The sequence below is a fragment of the Sapajus apella genome, unplaced genomic scaffold (genome assembly GCF_009761245.1).
Source record: "Sapajus apella isolate SASKATOON/1434 unplaced genomic scaffold, GSC_monkey_1.0 scaffold4, whole genome shotgun sequence".
NCBI lineage: Eukaryota > Metazoa > Chordata > Mammalia > Primates > Cebidae > Sapajus > Sapajus apella.
Window position 1 is genome coordinate 11763710 of NW_022436944.1, and position 23614 is coordinate 11787323.

General features: G+C 34.8%; 1 protein-coding gene across 1 annotated transcript in view; it reads right to left on the reverse strand.

Annotated features, from left to right (window-relative positions):
• Window positions 1-23614, reverse strand: part of LEKR1 (leucine, glutamate and lysine rich 1) — a 205846-nt gene that overhangs the window by 175398 nt on the left and 6834 nt on the right. Inside the window, exon 2 of the mRNA XM_032258228.1 lies at window positions 9428-9642. Within this exon, the coding sequence (XP_032114119.1) occupies window positions 9428-9642 (215 nt within the window). The remainder of the gene's footprint in view (window positions 1-9427; window positions 9643-23614) is intronic.

Consider the following 23614-nt stretch of genomic DNA (forward strand, 5'->3'; position numbering starts at 1 on the left):
TTGACTAAAAAACCAACCCAAGATATCCACCCAGATGGGGGAGTTCCATTGATCCCAGATCCTCCTCCTCACAAGTAAAACACCCTGAATATAACACAAGCAGCATAGAAAGACTCTGAAAAGTGGAAAGAAGGCAGATGGCCTAGCGACCTTGAGTCTTGATAAATACCAAGGCAATAAAATCCCTGAGTTTCCTTATTGACTCTCATATATTCCAGACAAGGTGATATAGAAGTCTTCAACCCAGAACCACCAACACTTGTAGACAAAAAGAGCTCCAAGAAAAATTTAATATACCTAGCTGACTAATATACCTAGGAGTAAGGTGATTGAACAACAGAAAGCATCCTTGGCAGTACTTGCTCTACTCTAGCCAACAGTATAAATCAGTGGTTGCCAAGTGTTAATGGGGGAGGATGCATAGGTAGAACACAGAGTATTTTAGGGCAGTGAAACTATTCTGTATGAATGGAATTATTCCGTATGAATGAAACTATTCTGTATTCCACAATGGTGCATAATGTCTTTATATATTGCCAAACCCCACAGAATGTATAACAACAAGAGTAAAACCTAATGTAAACCATGGATTTGGGGTGATGATGTGTCAATATAGCTTTATCAACTATAACAAATGTATAATTGTGGTGTGAGGAGGAGGTTGTGTGAATGTGAGGACTGGGTTATATGAAAACTTTCTAATCCAGTCAATTTTGCTGTGAACTTAAAACTGCTCTAAAAAATAAAAGTTTATTAATTTATTAAAAAGTCAGTATAAAACATTTGTGAAGTGTAAAGATACAAACTAGAATTTTAAAAATCCAATGTTAGAAAAATTTAAGTAGGTCAAGAATGATATTCTATATTACCAAAACATATAAAATCCAAAAAGATAGGTTTTATATATCTCCATCAGCTTAATTTTGACACAGATAGGAACTGACAAATCCATACTCATTTTGAAGGACTTCGGTATTCCCTAATGATTTTTTCAAATGAAATTGACAAAACTATATGTAATTTGAATACTGTAATTAACCAGTGTAATTTAATGGATCTATTAGAAAGTTATATCTATAAAACAAAGACTATGTACCCTTTTGAGTAGCAACAGAATATTTCCAAAACTTGTTTATTAAACTCTTATTATGTTTTGCCAAATAGGTCATATTCTCTGTCCACCTGGAATAAAAATAGACACAGATAAAAGGATAGCTAAAAAACAATCTATCCATTTAGAAATTTTAAAACATTCCTCCAAGTATTTCTTGGATTAAAAAGGAAATAAAAACTAAACTTCATCTTATTTAGAAGTAAATGAACATAAAATACTATTATCAAAAAGCTTGTTGTTGCCAAAGATTGCTTCCACGGGAAAACTTGATAGCTTTAAATGTATTTATTAGAAAAAGCGACTGCAAATCAATTAACCAAAGACTTCAACTCAAGTAGTAAGAAAACTAAACATTAAAGAAAGGAAAAGAAATAGATAAAATAGATCAATGTAATTTTTTTTTTTTTTTTTTTTTTTGAGACAGGGTCTTGCTCTGTCGCCTAGACTGGAGTATAGTGGCGTGATTCTCAGCTCACTGCAGCCTGTGCCTCCCAGGTTCAAGCAATTCTCTCACCTCAGCCTTCCAAGTAGCTGGGATTACAGGTGCCTGCCACCATGCCCAGGTAATTTTTGTATTTTTAGTAGAGACAGGGTTTCATCATGTTGGCCAGGTTGGTCTCAAACTCCTGACCTCAGGTGATTTGCCTGCTTCGGCCTCCCAAAGTGCTGGGATTGCAGGTGTCAGCCACCATGCCTGGCCCAATAAATATAAATTTTTAAAAAGGAACATATTTGATTAATTTAAACAAAAATCTGGTTCCTTACAAAGGCCAAAATAGACAAATCTGTTTATTTTCCGAGGGAAAAAAAGCTCACTCTCCCTCTGTCCCTCCCTTTCTTATCTCTTTCTCAATCAAACACAAACAAGCTACCCAAGGAAAGAGAAATGGGATCATAATAGATACATAGGAAAGCTTCTACATAAGAGGCTACTATACCATACTAAACATCAAGAAATCTAAACTGCCAAGTGAAATGCTTGATTTTCTAGTAAAACAATTCCAAAGCTGACTCAAAAATAGGTAAGAATCCATAAGTAAGCCAATAATCATAGAGGAAGCATAATAGGTCATCAAAATTCTACCAACCCTCCCCCTCAAAAATACAAAACATTTTTAATGAAGATCTACCAAAGCTTCAAGGAACAAAAAACTCATGTGCTATTCATGATGTCTGGTATACACCAAATATGGAAGGCTTCTTAACTTATAAAAAAAAAAGGTATGTGTAAGCTAGTCTGTATGCCACAACAAAAGAAAACTACAGGCCAACCTCACCTGTGAACACAGATACAAATATCTATGTAAAATACCAGCAGCACTATTTTAAAAGAACAATATTTTTCATAAACTATTTCACATATCACAATTAGCAACAGCAATTTTGTTAGTGTTACAAAGACAAAACACTTTCATTTTAATATAGAAATTCTCCAAAATCCATGATTTTTAGTGTCACATGATTTTCCAAGGAAATACTCATTAGTGCATTTCTGATTTTGGATTTTCAGATTAGATGCTCAACTGGTATGTATTCTGAAAACATTCCAAAATCCAAAAAAAATCCAAAATCTAAAACACTTCTGGACTAAATGCTTTTATCAAATGCTTTTATCCAAAGCATTTTGGATAAAAGATACTCAACCTGTAGTTATGTATTTATTTTTTAATCTTCTATTTATAGCAAGTGATAAATGTTTTTCCACCTACTACCTGCACAGAAATGCATATTTTTAAGCAAGTATTCACAGAAAAATAGTACAGAGTACTTATAGCAGTGGCAAGAATCACGAAGGCAAGCAAATACATGAGACTTTGGGAACGCTGAAATACGTAACATGATCAAAATGGCTTTATATAAAAAATGTCAGTTTAGCTTCATATTAGAAAATCCATTAGTATGATTTACTATATTAATATATTAAAGGAAAAAAATCATATGATTGTCCCAAAAGAAGATAGAAAAGCATTTATTAAAATTCAAGTCATCTGATTTTACATAAACTTAAAGAACTAGAAATGACAGAAGGAATTCCTTAAATTGATAAAAAGATATCTTTAAGAAACCTATAGCAGATGTCCTTTTTAACACAGAAACACACTAGATAGGATTGCATTGGATTAGAAATAAATACAAAGATGCATTCTACAAGTTTATTATTCAACACTGTTCTATAGGTCCAATCCAATTTAATAAGAAAAAGGAGGAAAAAGGTGTAACTATTAGAAATAAAAAGATGACAGATACCATCTGCATGTGATGTGATTGTTTTATAAGTATGTGTGTGTTATAAACATATATAACATCTATTCAAAAAAATTAAAAGAATCCAAACAACTAATAAAGAAATTCAAAAAAATATAATAAAAAGACACCCTTCCCAATAGCAACAAAAATATGTCCAAGGATTAAACTATACAGAATATATCTAAAAATTACAGAATTGTATTGAAGGATTTAAAGAACATCTGAATAAATAAGGAATCCATGTTCCAAGATAAGAAGTCTCAAGATTATAAAGATGTCAAATATCGAGATAATCTGCTCTAGAAAGTAAATACAATCGCAGTCTAAATCATAACAGAGCATGTTTCATGGAATCTGACAAGCTGATTGTAGAGTTCATCCAGAAAAGAAAATATACTAAAAAGCCAGGGAAACTTAATGGCAGACCAAACACTTGTCATACAAAATGTCAAAACATATTATAAAGCTAAAGTAATTAAAAGTTTGGCCCTGACCCATTTACAGACAATAAATCAATAACAAAAAACTGGGCATCCAGAAATATGCTAGAAGAAAAACTAGTAAGTGATATTTCAAGTCAAGGGAGAGAGGATGAAGAATTTAATAAGTGATACTGGGCCAATAAGCCTGACATCTGAGAAACAACAAACATGAAATTGGAAATCTACCTCAAATTATATACAAAATTAATACTAAATAGATTAAAAAGTTAATCCTAATACAATACTGTAAGTTTTAAACATATATTGTTGTTTTTACTTGCCTGAGTCTATTCCCCCTTTTTCTGATAACAATACTCTCAACTTCTTTTTAGTGAATGTCTTTGCTTTTATTGTATGACATCTTCATAGAACTATCAATCAAGGTTCCCCCTTCATCAGGCTAAGGGGGTGGAATTGGAAGGTGGTCACATAAAAGAAATAAAGCCAGTGAGACTCTCTCTTGTGGGATTTGAATCTTGAAGGGAATGATGCAAGGAAGAAAAAGTTGAGTGAATTTACCCCAGACTTCCCATATCCCTGAATGAGCTCTGTTTCTAGTCCTTTTCCAAAGCCAAGGTTCTTGAGTTTTTCCTTTCTTTCAATGAGCTATCAAGTTTTCTTTTGTGTTTAGGTTCATGTCAGAGTTAGTTTCTGTTGGTTGCAATTAAAAGAACTTTACACAGAACTCTAACCAACCAGAATCTGGCACAGGATATAGTTAAAAATTTTTAAAAGATAAAGCAAAAAATATATAAACAAAGTAAAAAGACAAGCAACAATGAGAAAATATTAACAACATATATTTAAAAAGTATAATGCCAATATTATATTAAAAGCTTCTATAAATAAACAAAAATAATAACCCAACAACATGGGCAATATATGTATGCAGGTAATCAACGTAAATTACTAATAAACATGAAAAAAACTGTTCAGCTTCATTGGCAAAAAAAGATATGCTAATTAAATAACCATGAGGTAACATTTTTCACTCGAGATATATTAACAAAATGTAGGAAAGTGGTCACTTCATCAACTATTGGCCAAATATAAGTTAATGCTATCTTCTCAAAGGACAACTTGGTATAATACCCATCAAAATTTATTTTTATTTTTTTATTATACTTTAAGTTCTGGGGTACATGTGCAGATCGTGCAGGTTTGTTATACAGATGTACACGTGCCATGGTGGTTTGCTGCATCCATCACACCGTCATCTACATTAGGTATTTCTCCTAATGCTGTCCCTCTCCAATTCCCCCACCCCCTGCTATCCCTCCCCTCACCCCCAAAAAAGCCCCCGTTTGATGTTCCCCTCCTGTGTCCATGTGTTCTCATTGTTCAACCTCCACTTATGAGCGAAAACATGCAGTGTTTGGTTGTCTGTTCTCCTGTCAGTTTGCTGAGAATGATGGTTTCCGGCTTTATCCACATCCCTGCAAAGGACATGAACTCATCCTATTTTGTGGCTGCACAGTATTCCGCAGTGTATATGTGCCACATTTTCTTTATCCAGTCTATCACTGAGGGGCATTTGGGTTGGTTCCAAGTATTTGCTATTGTGAACAGTGCCACAATAAATATATGTGTGCATGTGTCTTTATAATAGAATGATTTATAATCCTTTAGGTATATAACCAGAAATGGGATTGCTGGGTCAAATGGTATTTCTATTTCTAGATCCTTGAAGACTTGCCACACTGTCTTCCACAATGGTTGAACTAACTTACACTCCCACCAATGGCGTAAAAGCATTCCTATTTCTCCACATCCTCTCCAGCATCTGTTGTCTCCTGATTTTTTAATGATTGCCATTCTAACTGGTGTGAGATGATATCTCAAAGCGGTTTTGATTTGCATTTCTCTAATGACCTGTGATGATGAGATTTTTTTTTCATGTTTGTGGGCTACATAAATGTCTTCTTTTGAGAAGTGTCTGTTCATATCCTTTGCCCACTTTTTGATGGGGTTGTTTTTTTCTTGTAAATTTGTTTAACTCCTTTTAGATTCTGGATATTAGCCCTTTGTCAGATGGATAGATTGCAAAATGTTTTTCCCATTCTGTTGGCTGCCAGTTCACTGAAGTCTATTTTGGCTTTTGTTGCCATTGCTTTTGGTGTTTCAGTCATAAAGTCCTTGCCCTTGCCTGTGTCCTGAATGATACTGCTCAGGTTTTCTTCTAGAGTTTTTATGGTGTTAGGCCTTTCATGCAAATCTTTAATCCATCTGGAGTTAATTTTTGTATATGGTGTAAGGAAGGGATCCAGTTTCAGCTTTCTGGATATGGCTAGCCAGTTTTCCCAACACCATTAATTAAATAGGTAATCCTTTCCCAATTGCTTATTTTTGTCAGGTTTGTCAAAGATCAGATGGTTGTAGATGTGTGGCATTATTTCTGAGACCTCTGTTCTGTTCCATTAGTCTATATCTCTGTTTTGGTACCAGTACCATGCTGTTTTGATTACTGTAGCCTTGTAATATAGTTTGAAGTCAGGTAGCATGATGCCTCCAGCTTTTGTTTGTTTGTTTTTGCTTAGGACTGTCTTGGTTATGCAGGCTTTTTTTGGTTCCATATGAAATTTAAGGTGGTTCTTTCCAATTCTGTGAAGAAAGTCAATGGTAGCTTGATGAGGATAGCATTGAATCTATAAATTACTTTGGGCAGTATGGCCATTTCACTATATTGACTCTTCCTAACCATGAGCATGGAATGTTTTTCCATCTGTTTCTGTCCTCTCTTATTTCCTTAAGCAGTGGTTTGTAGTTCTCCTTGAAGAGGTCCTTTGCATCCCATGCTAGTTGTATTCCTAGGTATTTTATTCTCTTTGTAACAATTGTGAATGGGAGTTCGATCATGATTTGGCTCTCTGTTTGTCTGTTATTGGTGTATAGGAATGCTTGTGATTTTTGCACATTGATTTTGTATCCTGAGACTTTGCTGAAGTTGCTTATCAGCTTAAGGAGATTTTGGGCTAAAACAAAGGGTCTTCTAAATATACAATCATGTCATCTGCAAATAGTGACAATTTGACTTCCTCTTTTCCTAATTGAATACGCTTTATTTCTTTTTCTTGCCTGATTGCCCTGGCCAGAACTTCCAATACTATGTTGAATAGGAGTGGTGAAAGAGGGCATCCTTGGGTCTTATGCCGGTTTTCAAAGGGAATGCTTCCAATTTTTGCCCATTCAGTATGATATTGGTTATGGGTTTGTAATAAACACCTCTTATTATTTTGAGATACGTTCCATCAATACCTAGTTTATTCAGAGTTTTTAGCATAAAGGGCTGTTGAATTTTGTAGAAGGCCTTCTATGCAACTATTGAGATAATCATGGTTTTTGTCTTTGGTTCTGTTTATGTGATAACCATCAAAATTTTAAACTGGCATTTGCTTTCTTCCAGGAGTTTCACCTCTAGAAATTTATCCTATGGAACAATCTATGTTCACAAGAACATGAATACAAATACTACATGTAATAACAAAAATTGGAAATAACATAATGTTCGAAAGAAAAATGATTTAAGTAAATTATAGTATATTCTTGGTAAGAAAAACGTTGCTGTAATTAAGAATCAGGTAGATCTATATACGTTAACATGGAACAATTTCCAATATAAATAGTTAAGTGGCAAATGTCAGTTGCACAACAATGCGTTTGATATACTGATTATGTTAAAACTAGTCTATTAAAAGATAAAGATATAAACTACACATATTAAGAAAATAAGGCTGGGTGCAATAATCCTGTAATCATGCCTGTAATCCCAGCACTTTGGGAGGCCAAGGCAGGCAGATTACTTGAGCCCAAGAATTTAGACCAGCATGGGCATTATAGCAAAACCCCATCTCTACAAAAAAAAAAAAAATTCAAAAATTAGCCAGGCATAGTGGTGTTCACCTGTGGTCCCAGCTATTTGGGAGGCTGAGGTGAGAGGATCTCTTGAGCCTGGAAGGTCAAGGCTGCAGTGAGCCATGAAAGTGCCATTTCACTCCAGCCTGGGCAACAGAGCAAGATCCTGTACCAAAAAAAAAAAAAAAAAAAGACAAAGAAAATACATTTGTAATAAAGGTAAAGGTTCAATGAAGGATCTAGCAAGACATACACCAAATCATTAAAAGCGATTTTTGGCCAGGCACAGTGGCTCATGCCTATAATCCCAGCACTTTGGGAGGCCAAGGTGGGCAGATCACCTGAGGTTAGGGGGCGAATCACCTGAGGTCAGGAGTTCAAGACCAGCCTGGCCAACATGGTGAAACCCCGTATTTAATAGAAATACAAAAAAATTAGCCAGGCGTGGTGGTGTGCACCTATAATCCCAGCTACCTGGGAGGCTGAGGCAAGAGAATCCCTTGAACCTGGAATGCGGAGGCTATAGTGAGCTGAGATCATGCCACTGCACTCTAGCCTGGGTACAGAGTGAGATTCCTTTTCAAAAACAAAAATAAAAAATAGTGATTTTTTACCTCCAATAAGAATACAATCAAGCACAATTAGCAAGGTACCAGTAATAGTACAATCAGCAGGGTACATAGACTTTCTTGTCTTATGATTTTCTGTACTTCTTTTACTTCATATGTTTATGTATTGCATGTATAATGCAACATTTTATTAAAATTTTATTAAAGAAAGTAAAGTGTGAATATACCAAACTTTTAAAAGACTCCCTGACAGGCAAACACTATCCAAATTAGAAATTTTAAACAATACTTCAAATTTTTAAGTTCTTCCATGAAAATATCATAAACTATTATTCAGATTTGAAATTAAAGAAACTATAACAACATAATTTTTTTGGTAAAAGACTAAGAAATATCTGGCTCACCTGGCATTTAATGTAATTATATACTTTTATATAACATTTTATAGTAAAATTTAATGAAAGTATTTAATCTGAAGAGATTTAAGCAAGTTTCCACTTTACATAGACATGTAATTCATTAAATTCACTAACTCAAGGTGTCTGAACATCAACTGTCAATACTTTAAATCAAGAAATTTTTCACTCACAGGAAAAACTATAAAACACCAGCAAAACTCTTCTGTATAAATGTCTGTATAGGCTCACTGAAGTGCCTTTAGGAAGACTAGATTGCTAATAAGATTCTACAATATTAGAGGCCTAATCTTTTTTTTTTTTTCAATTCCATTAATTTAAAATCATATACTAATTTTAATGTCTTGGCATCTTTTTCAAAACATGAAAGCCTTACCCTATAAATCTAAAAATTCTAAGCCATTTAAAAATAAATTTATGAAAAACTACCAAAATTCATCTGATTTTTGGTAAATTTTCTTAATAATAAAACATAAGATATGTACCTGGGGAAAAAACTTGAACATTTCAGATTATGGTTACTAAATTAATTGGTTTCTAGTTTTTCAGACAGTAAATACATGCCTATAAAGAAATCAAACTATAACAATTATATTTAGTAATTATTAATATAATTAAGGAACAAATATATTAAAGTATAAATTATACCTGATGTAAAGAAATTTTATAATAACATTCAAAGTCTACTTATTTCTTATAGTTTTCTTTCAACTAAATAAATGATAAAAAAGAAAAACATACTCTAACCTTTCTGTTTTGGATTTGTTGTCAATTTTGTACTGTTCAAGATCTTGGCTAAGAGACTTAATTTTTTCTTGAAGTCTCTTTTCACGTTCTACACTTCCTTGATAAAATTTCATTTCTTTTTCCATTGCTTTCACTTTTTCTTCCATGGCCTTAAATTCATGAAGAATTAGATAGCTGACTCCACAGTACTTACAAACTTTGTCTTCAGGCAACATCTAGAAACAGAACATACACTTACTATTTTTTTTTTTTGGTCCTAAAAAATAAAGTTCAACTGAAGATATTGTAACCATGCTGGGTGAATGAAGTACACACATAGCATACTATGCCTTGGAGCAATAATTATGACATTGCCCACATTTACATAAAAAAATTTAAAACTGGCATATTGAGTCTGACACAAAATCTTGGGATTAGAAAAAGATCTTTCAGAGCAATTGTTTCTCCATGCAACCTCTAAGAAAGATTTGCTCTTGAAATATTTTCCATAAAATAAAACTAAAAATAGAAAAATTTATAATCTTTATAATTCTGGCTTTAAGATGAATTTTCCACAAAGTGGGAGGAAATTACTGTTCTTTCATTGCAAACTACTCTGTCCCCATGGCTTTTTCAGATCTTATTTTCTTCATTTGTAAAATTATGGCATCACACTAAATGAACTGTGCTTCTGTTCAGTTTTGGCATTTTATGATTTTTACAGAATTTAACATTCTGTCATAAATCTACAAACAGGAAAAATACTTTGAACCTAATCTCTTCTCCCCAAGTCAGTTCTTAGTAGGTAATTGAAACTATTGAAATTAAGTAACTGGCTAATATGTGGAGAAGCTGGGATTAAAACTCAGGTCTATTTAAAACCAGCACCTGTGCCTTTATCCATCTGTATTATATTTATCTATCACATGTATATTGGCTATATCCTCTTCCTTCCTTCAGATAAAGTGTTGTATGACTTCTGGACAGCATAGGGCCAGTGAAAAATGAAATTTAGCCAAGTTAGAAGGGAGATGATTCTTTTCTCTGTTTCAGGTATAAATATTTATTAGTAGCCTCTGCTCGTTTTCCTATTCACAAAGGATAAGAGATGGCTTCATAAAATACTTGATCGGGGGCACTAAATTTGAAATTAACTCTTGGATTACCCAAGAAGTATTTACTCTTTTTTTTTATTGCATTTTAGGTTTTGGGGTACATGTGAAGAACATGCAAGATTACTGCATAGGTACACATATGGCAGTGTGATTTACTGCCTTCCTCCCCATCACCTATATATGGCATTTCTCCCCATGCTATCTCTCTCCAACTCCCCAAGAAGTATTTACTCTTAAAGTAACCTCCCTTAAAACTATAAAAACTGTTCTGTAACTAACAATGATGCTGCCATATCTGCCTACCAATGTCATTACACAAATGTCAACTGGAAGAAAACAATAACACATTTTTATAAAGTAAAATTTGGATCCTTTAAACTTTAATAATAAATATTTTAAATTAAAAACCATAATACAGTATTGTGGGATACCGATTGATGACTATATCAACTATCCAACTGCCACTTTATCAAATGTATAGATTTATTAAACATCTTGTTTAAAAGTAATTATAAAGATAACCTGGTTCAAGCTCTAGATGAATTCAATTGTTATCAATCTATTTAACCTAAATATGTTGTTGCCTATCCTTTATTTTAACATCCCAAATGAAGGAAAACTACTTTCTAAAGCAGTCTGTTCCATCTTCTGCCAGTTGTGTCTCTCAGGAAATCCTTTCTCAGGCTCATCCCAAATCTGCCTCCCTGAATTGTGCACTGATCCCAGTCCTTTTAGAAATTATGTGGGACATCCCCAGCCTCTTTCACATGAAGGTCTTTCTAATATTTGAAGATAGCTATCAGGAACACTCCATGTCTTCTCTTCTCCAGGCCAACACTTACAATTCCTTCGGCTGAATTTCTTCCTCATTCAAGATTTCTCTAAAATTTTTCCAGTGTTCTACATGTGCTTTAAAGTATGGTGCCCAGAATGGAATAGTTTAGTGTGGCTGGTCTCACTACAATAGAATAAGAGAAGACTCAAACTTCTCTCATTCTAGTATCTTATTACTAATATGATTGTAATATGTTCTAATGCAGCCTTAGATTTCATTGGTCTTCCATATTTTTAGCAATTATATTCTGCTGTTATATACTCTAACTGGCTTTATGTTAAATAAAACCCCTGATTTTAAAAATATTGCAGTGCAAACCAATGTCTCATTATACTGAATATACCAATTGTTTCCTTTCTCTGTTTTCATTTTAGAGAATACACTTTCCACAGGCCTGGCTCCTATGTTTGGCAATGTAGACTCCCTCCACCCATCTACCTAAGCCATGGCTGACTTGGTGAACCAGGATTGGACATCAGACCCAAAAGAACCAAGCCCAAGCTGGGATGAGCCTACTGGGCCTGAAACTGTTGAAGATTCAGGCACTTAGGTCACCTTTGGCATAGCCATAAGACAGAAAATGTCATGTACAAGATACAGAATAAGTAACATAACTAAAATCTGAGAGATGAATGAGTAGACATACAGACAGAAGCTGAGACAAGGACACTGTAGCTCCAGAAACAGATAATTAGGAACCAGCCACTAACATAGCCAAAAATCTTCCAGTTCCTCACCAGTCCCTCTTGAGATCTGGCTGTCCCACTTGCCATTTGGAATTCATGCCCAATATTCCTCTATTATTTTCTCTTTTCTCTCTTAAGCCACCTATTCCTTGCAACCAACACTTCCCATTCTATTATGTGAGCATTTGGCATTTCAGATCCAAGTATAGAACTACAGATATAAATGTAAATATATAAAAATATATAAAATATATAAAAATATACATCTTATCTTAGACTCATATATTTGAGTATATAACATAGTTATGTATGTCTTAGACATAATTATTGCCTTTGGTTATTGCCTTAGTTACTGCCATTGGTATCCAGAAAATTGTAAGTTTTATGTCTTTTGCAAAGTTGATCCTTATAAGTCATTTTATCTATCTAACTCATTGATTTTAAAATGTTGAATTGACAAAGTTGAGGACAGAACCCCACTGCATGTCATATCACCTTGGTTGATACTGTTCTATTATTCAGCACATTTCAGGTACAACTCTTAATCTGATCATTAAATTATCCAATTATCTTGTTACCAGCCTATATTTATTGTATACTGTCTTCAGGACTATTATGACAAAGTTTGTCAAATGTTTTCTTAAAGTCCATATATTCTATGCCTAATATGGTCCCTGGATCTAGTAATCCTACATAAAATGAAATGGCAAAGCCTACATGCTTGGTCTCATGAACATAAAATTGGTCCAAGGGTTATTGTTTTGTCTAATATAACCTCACAAACCATTCTTTCATAATATATTCTAAATCTTGTCTGGGATTGAAATTAAGCTCATCGGTTGTAATTTATGGGCAATTTATACATGAAATGGCATTTGTACATTATCCTATTACTCTGTGCATGTCTTCAAACATAACCCAGAGTGGCTCTGCAATTCTATTCAAAGACACTGTCAGTCCTCAGAAATATAATTCATCCATGTCACAAAACCTGAACTAATTATAAGCAGATGAGTATTTTCTTAAAATCTTTGCCTATCTTGTATTTTGATTTCTTCTTCTCAATTTGAATATTGTTGCTTACTGTAAAGTCACTTTCACCATTAACCTTTACCTATTAATTGCAGTTCCTGCCCTGTTCCTGGCAAAGTGCCCTATCTTTATTCTAAAGAAAATTCTTGATGGGTGGAGCAGATTTGCAGCCTGAAGAACAAAATAGAAATGGTAAAAATTTCACATTGTGGAAGCTATTAGAATGTTATTTCACCACAGCAATCAAGGGGGAAAAGGCTGAAATGTATTTTATGTAAAGCAATACATTTTAGAGAATAGGTTTTCTAGAAGTTGATCAAGGAAAGAGAAAACATGATATTCATTATGATGTAGGAAACAAGACAGTAAGATTTTAAAATAATAGGTCCACAAGAGTGGTCTTCTGACTTTACCTGAATCATTAAGTGAGCTACATTAAATAAGTACATTGCACAAAATTTTTTAATGCTATTAAATTGTAAATAATGGGCCGGGCGCGGTGGCTCACGCCTGTAATCCCAGTACTTTGGGAGGCCGAGGCGGGTGGATCACGAGGTCAAGAGATCGAGACCATCCTGGTCAACATGGTGAAACCCCGTCTCTACTAAAAACACAAAAAATCAGCTGGGCATGGTGGCGCATGCCTGTAATCCTAGTTACTCAGGAGGCTGAGGCAGGAGAATTGCCTGAACCCAGGAGGCGGAGGTTGCGGTCAGCCGAGATCGGGCCATTGCACTCCAGCCTGGGTAACAAGAGTGAAACTCCGTCTCAAAAAAAAAAAAATTGTAAATAATGTTCTGTAAGCAAAGTTGCTACAGAAAAAAAGGTGATAACCCTTTCAAATTATTAGTGTCTATATGAGCTAATTACTTAGGGTATTTTTGTGAAACTTGAGAAAATATGAAATACTGTAATTATGTTCCCAAATGAAGTAAGTAAAAGTTACATGCTTTTTGTGAAATATAATTTGTGCTTCATTCTTATAACTTGGTGTTATATCATCTTCTCGTTTGAAAGGAAAATAATGACAGGCTGTCATTCTTGACAAAAGGCCTATCATTAACAGGATGTTTTTGCATTCTACAAGATGCACTTTGGAGGAGACGTTAACAAATGCAGTATATTAAATAAACCATTTGAAAATAAATTATGAAACAAAATGCAGTGTTTATACTTTTAAAATTAGAGTTAATATAAAAATAATATAATTTTTTTAAAAGGTTAAATTAGGCTTCAGATCCTTTTCAGAGCTCCTGTCTGTGCTTCAACTAGAAAAACTACTCAGTACCCTCCTACTGCCCAATTGTGGCATTCTCTACTCCAAAATTGTGCCTCCTGGCTAAGCATTGTGGCTTATACCTGTAATCCCACTGCTTTGGGAGGCCGAGGTGGTTGGATTGCTTGAGCCCAGGACCAGCCTGGGCAACATGGTGAGGCCTTATATCAACAAAAAAATTGAAAAAAAAAAAATAGCCAGGTGTGGTGGTGTGCACCTGTAGTCCCAGCTACTTGGGAGGCTGAGGTGATTACTTGAGCCCAGGAGGCAGAGGCTTCAGTGAGCAGAGATGGTGCCACTGCACTCCAGACTGAGCAACAGAGGAAGACCTTGTTTCAAATAAATAATTAAATAAAATTGTGCCTCCTTCTCCCACCCATATCATGCTTTTTGTGCTTAGACAAGGAGGAAATAAACTATTCTACAAAGGTAAGAGTGATAGCAGAATAAAATATTAGTCATTTAAGAGGTTCTTCATTCAATAGGATGTCTTTAATCAAAACAATGAGTGTTTAGTAAATTTCATTCAGATTAGGAGAAAATTTTTGAGATAGGACAGTGGATACTCCAAGCCAATTAGTCACACAGACCACCTAACTACTTCATAAAGCCATTAGGAACCTTCCTCATCATTAAGTTAACCTGCTTAATTACCCATTTAAAAATCAATTTGGTTAAGGGCACTTACAAGAAAACCTTATAGCTTTATTATAATTAGTACTAAAAGACTCAGTGCTGTTCCCCTAAGGTTAGGAAAATGGCAAGGATATTCACCCTCACTGCACTATTTAACATAGTGCTAGAATATCTAGCCAGAGCAATAACACAAGAAGAGAAAATAAAAGGCATACATATTAGAAGGAAGAAACAAAACTCTCCCTAACTGACATGGCATAATTATCTACACAGAAAATCCCAAAAAATTGACAATAAAACTAGAACTAGGTTCAGCAAGGTTGAATGTTTCAAGATACAGAAAGAACAATCAATTGTATTTCTATATATACCCAGTGAGCACCAGGACATTGAAACTGAAAATACAATATATATATATATAAAATATATAAAAAATATATAAAAAATATATAAAATATATAAAATATATATAAAATATATATATATAATATATATATTGTATATAAATATATATATACAAAATATATAAAAAAAACAATTGCTCCAAAAAATTAAATACTCAGGTAGATATAACAAAATACGTACAAGATTTACATGTTGAAAACTACAAAATGCTGATGAAATATATTGAAGATCTAATAAATGGAGAGATATACTGTGTTTATAATTTGGAAGATATAAAATAGCAAAGATATCAGTTCTCCCTAAATTGATATAATCCAATTTCTATCAAAATCTCTGCAAGACATTTTATATATAGAAAGAGTTATCTTCAAATTTGTATGGAAAGCCAAGGAATTAGAAGAGCTAAAATAATTCTGAAAAAGAAGAATAAAGTGGAGGGAACCATTACCTGATTTCAAGACATACTGTATTGCTACAGTAATCATTGTATGGTATTGGCAGAAGGAAGGACATATAGATCAATGAACCAAAACAGAAAACCAAGAAATAGACCTCCATGAATATGCCAAACTGATTTTTGACAGAGATACAAAAACAGTTCAATGAAAGAAAGATAGCCTTTTCAACAAATGGTGCTGGTACAATTGGATATCCATACAATAAAAAAAAAAAGGAACCTTAAACTAAACCTAACATATTCTACAAATAGGGAAAAATATGTAAAATACAAATGTAGAAAAAATAGAAGAAATGGTTTTAGAAAAAAATAGGAGAAAATCTTCAGGATCTAAACTGGAAAAGGTATCTTACTTTAATACCAAAAGCATGATTGCAAAAGCATGATTCATAAATGGAGAATCTGATAGCCTAAGTTTCATCAAATTTAAAAACTCCTGATCTGCAAAAGACCTTGCAAAGAGGATAAAAAGACAAGCTACAGAGCAGGAGAAAATATTTGAAAACCACATATCTTACTAGTACCTAGATTATATAAAGAATTTCCAAAATTCAGTGTAAAAAAAATCTAACTAGAAAATGGGCAAAAAGACTTGAAGGAACATTTCGCATAAGACATTTCACATTTCACATATGCCAAATAAGCACATGGAAAGATATTCAATATCATTTCATTAGCCATTGGGAAAATGCAAATTAAAACCACAATGAGATATCACTCACTACACATCACTGACAACATCAAATGCTGTAAAGATGTGGAGAAACTGGATCACTCACATACTGCAGGTAAAAAATGTAGACTGGTATAGCCACTCTGGAAAACAGTTTAGTATTGTCTTTTAAAAAATAAACCTGTAGTTACTCTATAACCTAGCAATTGAACCCTTGGACATTTATCCCAGGAAAATGGAAACATATGTTCACATAAACGAATGTTTATAGCAGCTTTATATGTAGTTGCTGAAAACTGGGAAAAACCTGGATGCCCTTCAAGGGGTAGATAAATGGTTAAACAAACTGGTACATTCATACCATGGAATACTACTTAGCAATAAAAAGGAATAAACTATTGATACATACAACTTAATGAACCTCCAGAAAATTACAGATTGAAAAAAGCTAATCCCAAAAGATTACACACTACACGATTCCATTTATATAACATTCTTGACATAAAATAATTGGAGACCAGATCAATGGTTGCCGGGGTCATGGACTGGAAGTAGGGAAGAGATTGGGGAAGGTAAGGTACATGTGGTGATAAAAGGACAACATGAGGAATCCTTGTTGTGATGAAAGTGTTCTGTATCTTGATTGCATCAATTGTCAATATGCTGGTTATAACATCGTACTTTAGTTTTCCCAGATGTTACCACTGCAGAAAGCTGGATGATGAATACACTGGATTTTCTGGTGTTATTTCTTACCCTGCATGTGAATCTATAATTATCTTAAAATAAGAAGTTTAATTTTAAAATAGTAAAAATAGAAAAAAATCAATCTGGGACTAAAATACCAGAGATTCATCCATAAAGACATTTTACTGAGCAATAGCAGAAATGTTGGCTTTATACTATGTAAATTATAAATGATATACCTATGTCTATCTATATATACTTCCAAAGTATATTTCCTCCAATACCTATTGTTCCAGTGGGAAAACTCACCTTAGTAAACTCTATGTCCTTCTATGGTCAGTCAGCAAAAGTATTTTTGACTGCAAATTGGCAAATTCAGACTTTTCAAAATTCATAGTAATATTCTGAAGAAAATGTTTTTTCTAATGAACTACCTTGGGTCACAATATTAAGTGAATAGTCTCTCCAAAAATTATACAGCTTCCTATTCCCTTTGTCGTAAGGTTTTAATAAAACTGCAATTGCTTAAAAATACATCATACATAAACATGATCCCCGCCCCCTGCCAAACACACACACACACACACCACAACTTTCCTAGGATGCTAGGTCTAACATTTCTATGACCATTTTCTTTTTCTTTTTCTGCCACTTCAGCTTAAGACAAGATCTGAACCTAGCCACAGTGGCCCAGAATAACCTGGAAAATTAAGTTTATTTTTTCTGGCAATAACAATCTGTGCTTGGAAATATAAAACTGTTATTCTGAATATATTTCAAAGTTCCAAAGTACTAAAATTACTTAACTGAAACAGGACAAAATGAGCTGTTACTGCTGGGGAAAGGGATTGTTATCCCAGAAAGAACAGTGCACTCTCTAGCCCTTGTCTCACTACTTCTGTTTTGCAAAATAAACAACTCTGGTCTCTTTATTTTACTTTTGTGTCCTGTGGTAATAAATATTTCCTGAAGCTAAAATCCTATTACAAGTATTCATTTTGTCACCATTTAATCAAAAGATCAGTCCACTTTTGGCAAACTGACTGATTTTTCTACTAGTTTGTTGCTGTTGTTTTGATTTCCACATATGTCCCCTAGCAAAAACAGCAAAAGGAAAATTATTCATTGCTCTTTTCTAAAAAGAAATGTCCATATGTCTCTAAAATGGATTGACATTCATGAGTGGAAGAGATATACAATTATAGTATTACTTTGCTTATCTGTAAGTGCTGTTTTGGTCTTAAACGGTGGCAATAAAATCCTAAACCCAGAATAGTACTATAATTTCAAGTGTATTCTGCTTTCAGAATACTTGACAAAAATGCTAGTAAGGCTGCTGGTTATCTGAGGTCAGGGACAGGTAGGAGTCAGCTCAGCCTGAAGAGACAGCAGATTTAGAGATATGGTCTCAGTACATACAGAAGTAAACTGTAGAGTACAGCAGTAGAAAAAGGAGCCAAATGTAATTTTGCTGTCTAGCCCATGGGCCACTTTTACATTTTCTACCACTTAAGAAAATGGAAATCTGCAAGTATACTATGCTTAGTCAGAAACTGTGATAAAAAAGCAAAAAGACCTGGACATGAGAATAAAAGATTATCTTATTCCTTCTTCCCTAAAATTCCCTGAGGAGATGACACTAGGAGAAGATGGTTTAACAATCTTAGCCTTCTAATCAGGAAATGGATTCTCTAACTGTAGCTTATTATCATCATCATTCTTTTCTATACTTTCTCTTTAGTAGCCTTCTCCCCCACTACCTTTACATTTTTTGCAACTCTCCTTTTTCTTCTACTACTCATTTTGGTATTAATAATACAGTGTAGCATAGTCATTTTCACATTCTAATTTACCAACCATGTATTTCCATATCACATAGCAAAAATACAAAAAGAAAAAAATAGGAAAGGCTCTCACCTTCTCTTCCCTGATTTCTACACTGACCTTTCTTGCCTATACACAGGGGAAAAAAAAAAAAAAAAAAAAAGGAAACAGCAGGGACTTCTCTAGAAAGAGAAGCCAGCATAAAAAGTAACATCAAAAGTTAACAGAATAAGAAAGAAAGAAAAAGCCTTTGAAAGACCTGTCACTGCACACTGATCCACCCACCTCAAGTCCTTTTTTTCTTTAATAAAGAAATAGAGCTATTTCCAAGCCATTATGAAAAAAGCCTTTGTTTCCTTAATCTTAAAATGAGATGGTTTTAATCTAAATGACTCCTGTTACCACCATAAGCTATATATCTAATCAGCAGTCCCCAACCTTTTTGGCACCAGAGACCGGTTTCATGGAAGACAATTTTTCCATGGACTGGGGGGATGAGGATGATTTGGGGATGAATGTTCCACCTCGGATCAGCAGGCATTAGTTAGATTCTCATAAGGAGCACACAACCTAGAACCCTCGCATGTATAGTTCCTGCTCCTATGAGAATCTAATGCTGCTGCTGATCTGACAGAAGGCAGAGCTCAGGGGTAATGCTCCCTGGCTTGCCACTTACCTCCTGCTGTGAAGCCCAGTACCTAACAGGCTACGGACTGGTACCGGTCAACGGTCAAAAGTTTGGGGACCCCTGATTTTTCTGTCTAATATTATTCTCTATAGAATAATACATGCAAGCTGGTTAAATAGATACACTGCCCAATCACTAGGAAATTAAGTTAAATTACAGACAATCTAGATATAGGTAAGAAGTTATATAACACAAATATTTATTCTAAAAGACTGTGCTTTCATAGGCCTTGGGATGCATATACATATTTTGTCCCAGCACCCAAAACAGGGACTGGCACATAACAGGCATAATAAATACTTATTATATAAATGTACATAACTTAGGTCTGAAAAAGTACAAAGCTGCACTTTACATTCTAAACATTGGGCAGGACCAAGTCTACAACTAGCACACTTGTCCAGGACCTTCAGCAGCTGAGCCTCTCCTGGTGTCCCCACTTCTCTGCACTGCCTGGATGGCTGCCTGCCATTCTTGCTTTAGACTCTAACTGTAGATTTATGAAATGCTTGGTTTTAGTATTTTTTTTTTAATTTACTTGTAAAGTACCTCAAACATGAGAGAAAACACACTATAACTCTCATAAAAACCTTATCAAAATAAATACATATTTTATGTTTTCAAAACACTGAAGTTGTTAAACATTCTCTAACTTGGCCAGCTTTTCTCACCAGAAAGCTTCTGCTCATTTGGCCTAGGATGCATTACCCACTGCCTATGGAAATACTAGGCCTTCAAGAGCAAACTCCAATTTCACCTCCAGCATCAAGCTCCTGCTTTGGCCATCCCACCATGCAGGGATTCCTCTTTCTACTTTATTCATTCTCATAGCCGATACTATCTTATATGGCACTAAATCAATATACTGCCTTGTAGAGCTATTTTTTTTCATGCCATTATATATCCTCTGCCTGAGAGGTGATTATGGTTTGAAGTGCAGCTATTGTTTCTTGCAGATTTTGTTTGGTTTGCTTTGTTTCTTTTAATTTCTACCACACCTAGGCTAGTACAAGAAAGGAACTTAGTTCAGGGCAAGAGGAAGGATATTTCATGTCTTCAAACATATACAAGCACCATTTTTCAAGTGGGCACAGCATAGCTGAGCCTTCTCTATGCTTACTATTTTATACCTAACTTAAAAGGTGAAGATAATTGAATATAATGACTTAAAAGATCTTTTGACCAGGCACAGAGGCTCATGCCTGTAATCCCAGCACTGTGGGAGGCCAAGGCAGGTGGATCATGACGTCAGGAGATGGAGACCATCCCGGCCAACATGGTGAAACCCTGTCTCTACTAAATACAAAAAATTAGCTGGGCATGGCAGTGCTTGCCTATAGTTCCAGCTACGTGGGAGGCTGAGGCAGGGGAATCACTTGACCTGGGAGGCAGATATTGCAGTGAGCCGAGATCGCACCACTGTACTCCAGCCTGGGTGACAGAGTGAGACTCTGTCTCAAAAAAAAAAAAAAAAAAAAAAAATCTTTTAAGGTAAATGGACTTTTCTTCCAGTTCCTGCTAGGTTGCAGTTTACATCAATCTGAAGGGAAGGCAGCAACAGTAAGCATCAAGTTAAATCGATGGCATGATTAATGTTAACAGGCAGCCCAAAAGAACATGCACAATGGACAAAAGCATATCCAAGAGTAGACTGTAAATTTTAATCAAAATGTAACAGATTGGATGTTAATCAATGTAAATTTACTGAAAAACCTGAAAGATTAATGATATTTAAGGTTTAAGGTTATAACTCACAATTTAAATCAATCTTTTTCAAAGACAGATTTTAAAAATTATACTATTAATAATGTATGAATTGCCAAGCTAAATATGGGAGAAATGCTTTGTCCTGAGTACATTTGTGAACTAAAAGGGAAGAGAATAGCATAAAAACTAAAGAACTGACTGTCAATCAGATAAAATGAGTTGATATATAGTTGACCCTTGAACAATATGGATAGTAGGGGTGCCAATCTCTCCTCCACATAGTTGAAAATCCATGTACAACTTCTGACTCCCCAAAAATGTAACTACTAATCATCTACTGTTGACAGGAAGCCTTGCTGACAATATAAACATTCAATTAATGCATATTTTATAAAGTAAGCTAGAGAAAAGAAAATGTCATTTAAAAAATCATCATAAGAGAAAATACATTTACTCTTCATTAAATGGAAGTGGATCATCATAAATGTCTTCATCCTCATCTTCGCATTGAGCAGGCTAAGGAGGAAAAGGATGAGGAGGGGTTGGTGTTGCTGTCTCAGGCGTGACAGAAATGGAGAAAGTGGATGGGGAGGCAGAAAAGACTGGCACACTTGGAGTAACTTTGAGGAAATATGTCACAATTTCTGTCAAACTCTTTTGCTTTTTCATTTCTCTAAAAATGTTTCCATATGGTTCCAATCCTGCTCTAATGTTTGCTTTAGTGTCAGTGCCCATATTATAGAAAGATTCATGTTATAAAAGAAGTCAAAAGCAGTTTTGAATAATTGAAACCTTTCTGCCATATTATCTAGTGTCAATTTGTTTTCTGGAACTGCTTCTACTATGTCTTCTTTCTCATTGCCTGTACTGATTCAGAAAAAAATCATCTCCATGTTGTCCTCTGCTAACCCCTCTCGTGTGGTGTCTATTAGCTCCTGAATTTCTCCAAGATTTGTATCTTGAAACTCTTCACCTCCAACCTTTTTGCCATATCCACAATCTCTTTCATAATTTCCTTGATTGGCTCCATTGTAAATCCTACGAAATCATGCACAACATCTGGACAGTTTTCTCTAGAAGGAATCTCTTGTTTTAGGCATGCTGACTTTCATGGCTTTTTCTATAATAATGATGGCATCTTCAATGGTGTGATCTTTCAAGACTTACACGATATTCCACCAGGGTTCTCTTCCATAGCATTGACAGCCCTATCGATGGAGTAATGTTAAGGTTCTTCCTGACTTCAGGGAAAAAGCATTGATGGAATCAAACAAGAAAAAGCATTCTCCTTGTCCAAGCCTTTGTGTTATACAATCAAAAGACTGATGGCTGATGTTTATCTTTTCCCATCAAGGCTGGAGATTAGCAGTTTTATAGATAAGGGTAGTCCTGATCATAAACCTGACTACATTTGGACAAAACAATACAGTTAGCCTATCCCTTCCTTCTTTAAATCCTGGTGCTCACTTCTCTTCCTCAACAACGTATTTTGTGTCACTTTTTTCCAGAACAGGAAATGCAAACAGGGCACTTTTGTTTGCATTCAAAACCTGTTTAGGAGATTGATTTGAGTAATAACTCCATCTTCTGTGTGGCATGGCCATCCTTGTTTCCATTAAACTATCTCTCTACTGCAATGCCATGGTCTCAGAGGCTTGATTTCATCTGTCTGGCAGCCAGGAAGAACCCGTTGAACTATTATTAATTTGGGGGTTCTGGTATCTGCCTTTGTGGGTGCCTGCCTGCAGTTTGTCAGCCCCCACCAGTATGATGGAACTGGAGGTGAGCTCTGGCAGCTGCTTATTTCTCTGGAACTGAAAGCCATGTCTGGTGTTGTCCTTAGTCAGTGAGGTGCTGTTGACCCACAGTACTTGGGCCTAATTGCAGTGGAGAAAGACATCCTTCCTAGAAAGACATCTTTAAACTGGTCTCGTGAATATTCTAAACATGGCCAACACCTTATTCCTTCTCCCAATTGGTTTGGCTCCATGGGAGTTCTTGGCTCTGCTCCTTCAATCATGTCGGTTTGGCTCCTTTGCAGCTATTAGCTGGCTCTCTCAAAATAGTAGGAAGAATCTGGGTTTGAAAAGATTTCTCCTCAGTTAGAGAATAAGAGGCAAGTCTGGAAGAATTACTCCTGGAAATTTTTGGTTAGGAATCTTGGTTTGGAAGGCCATTTTGTTTGTC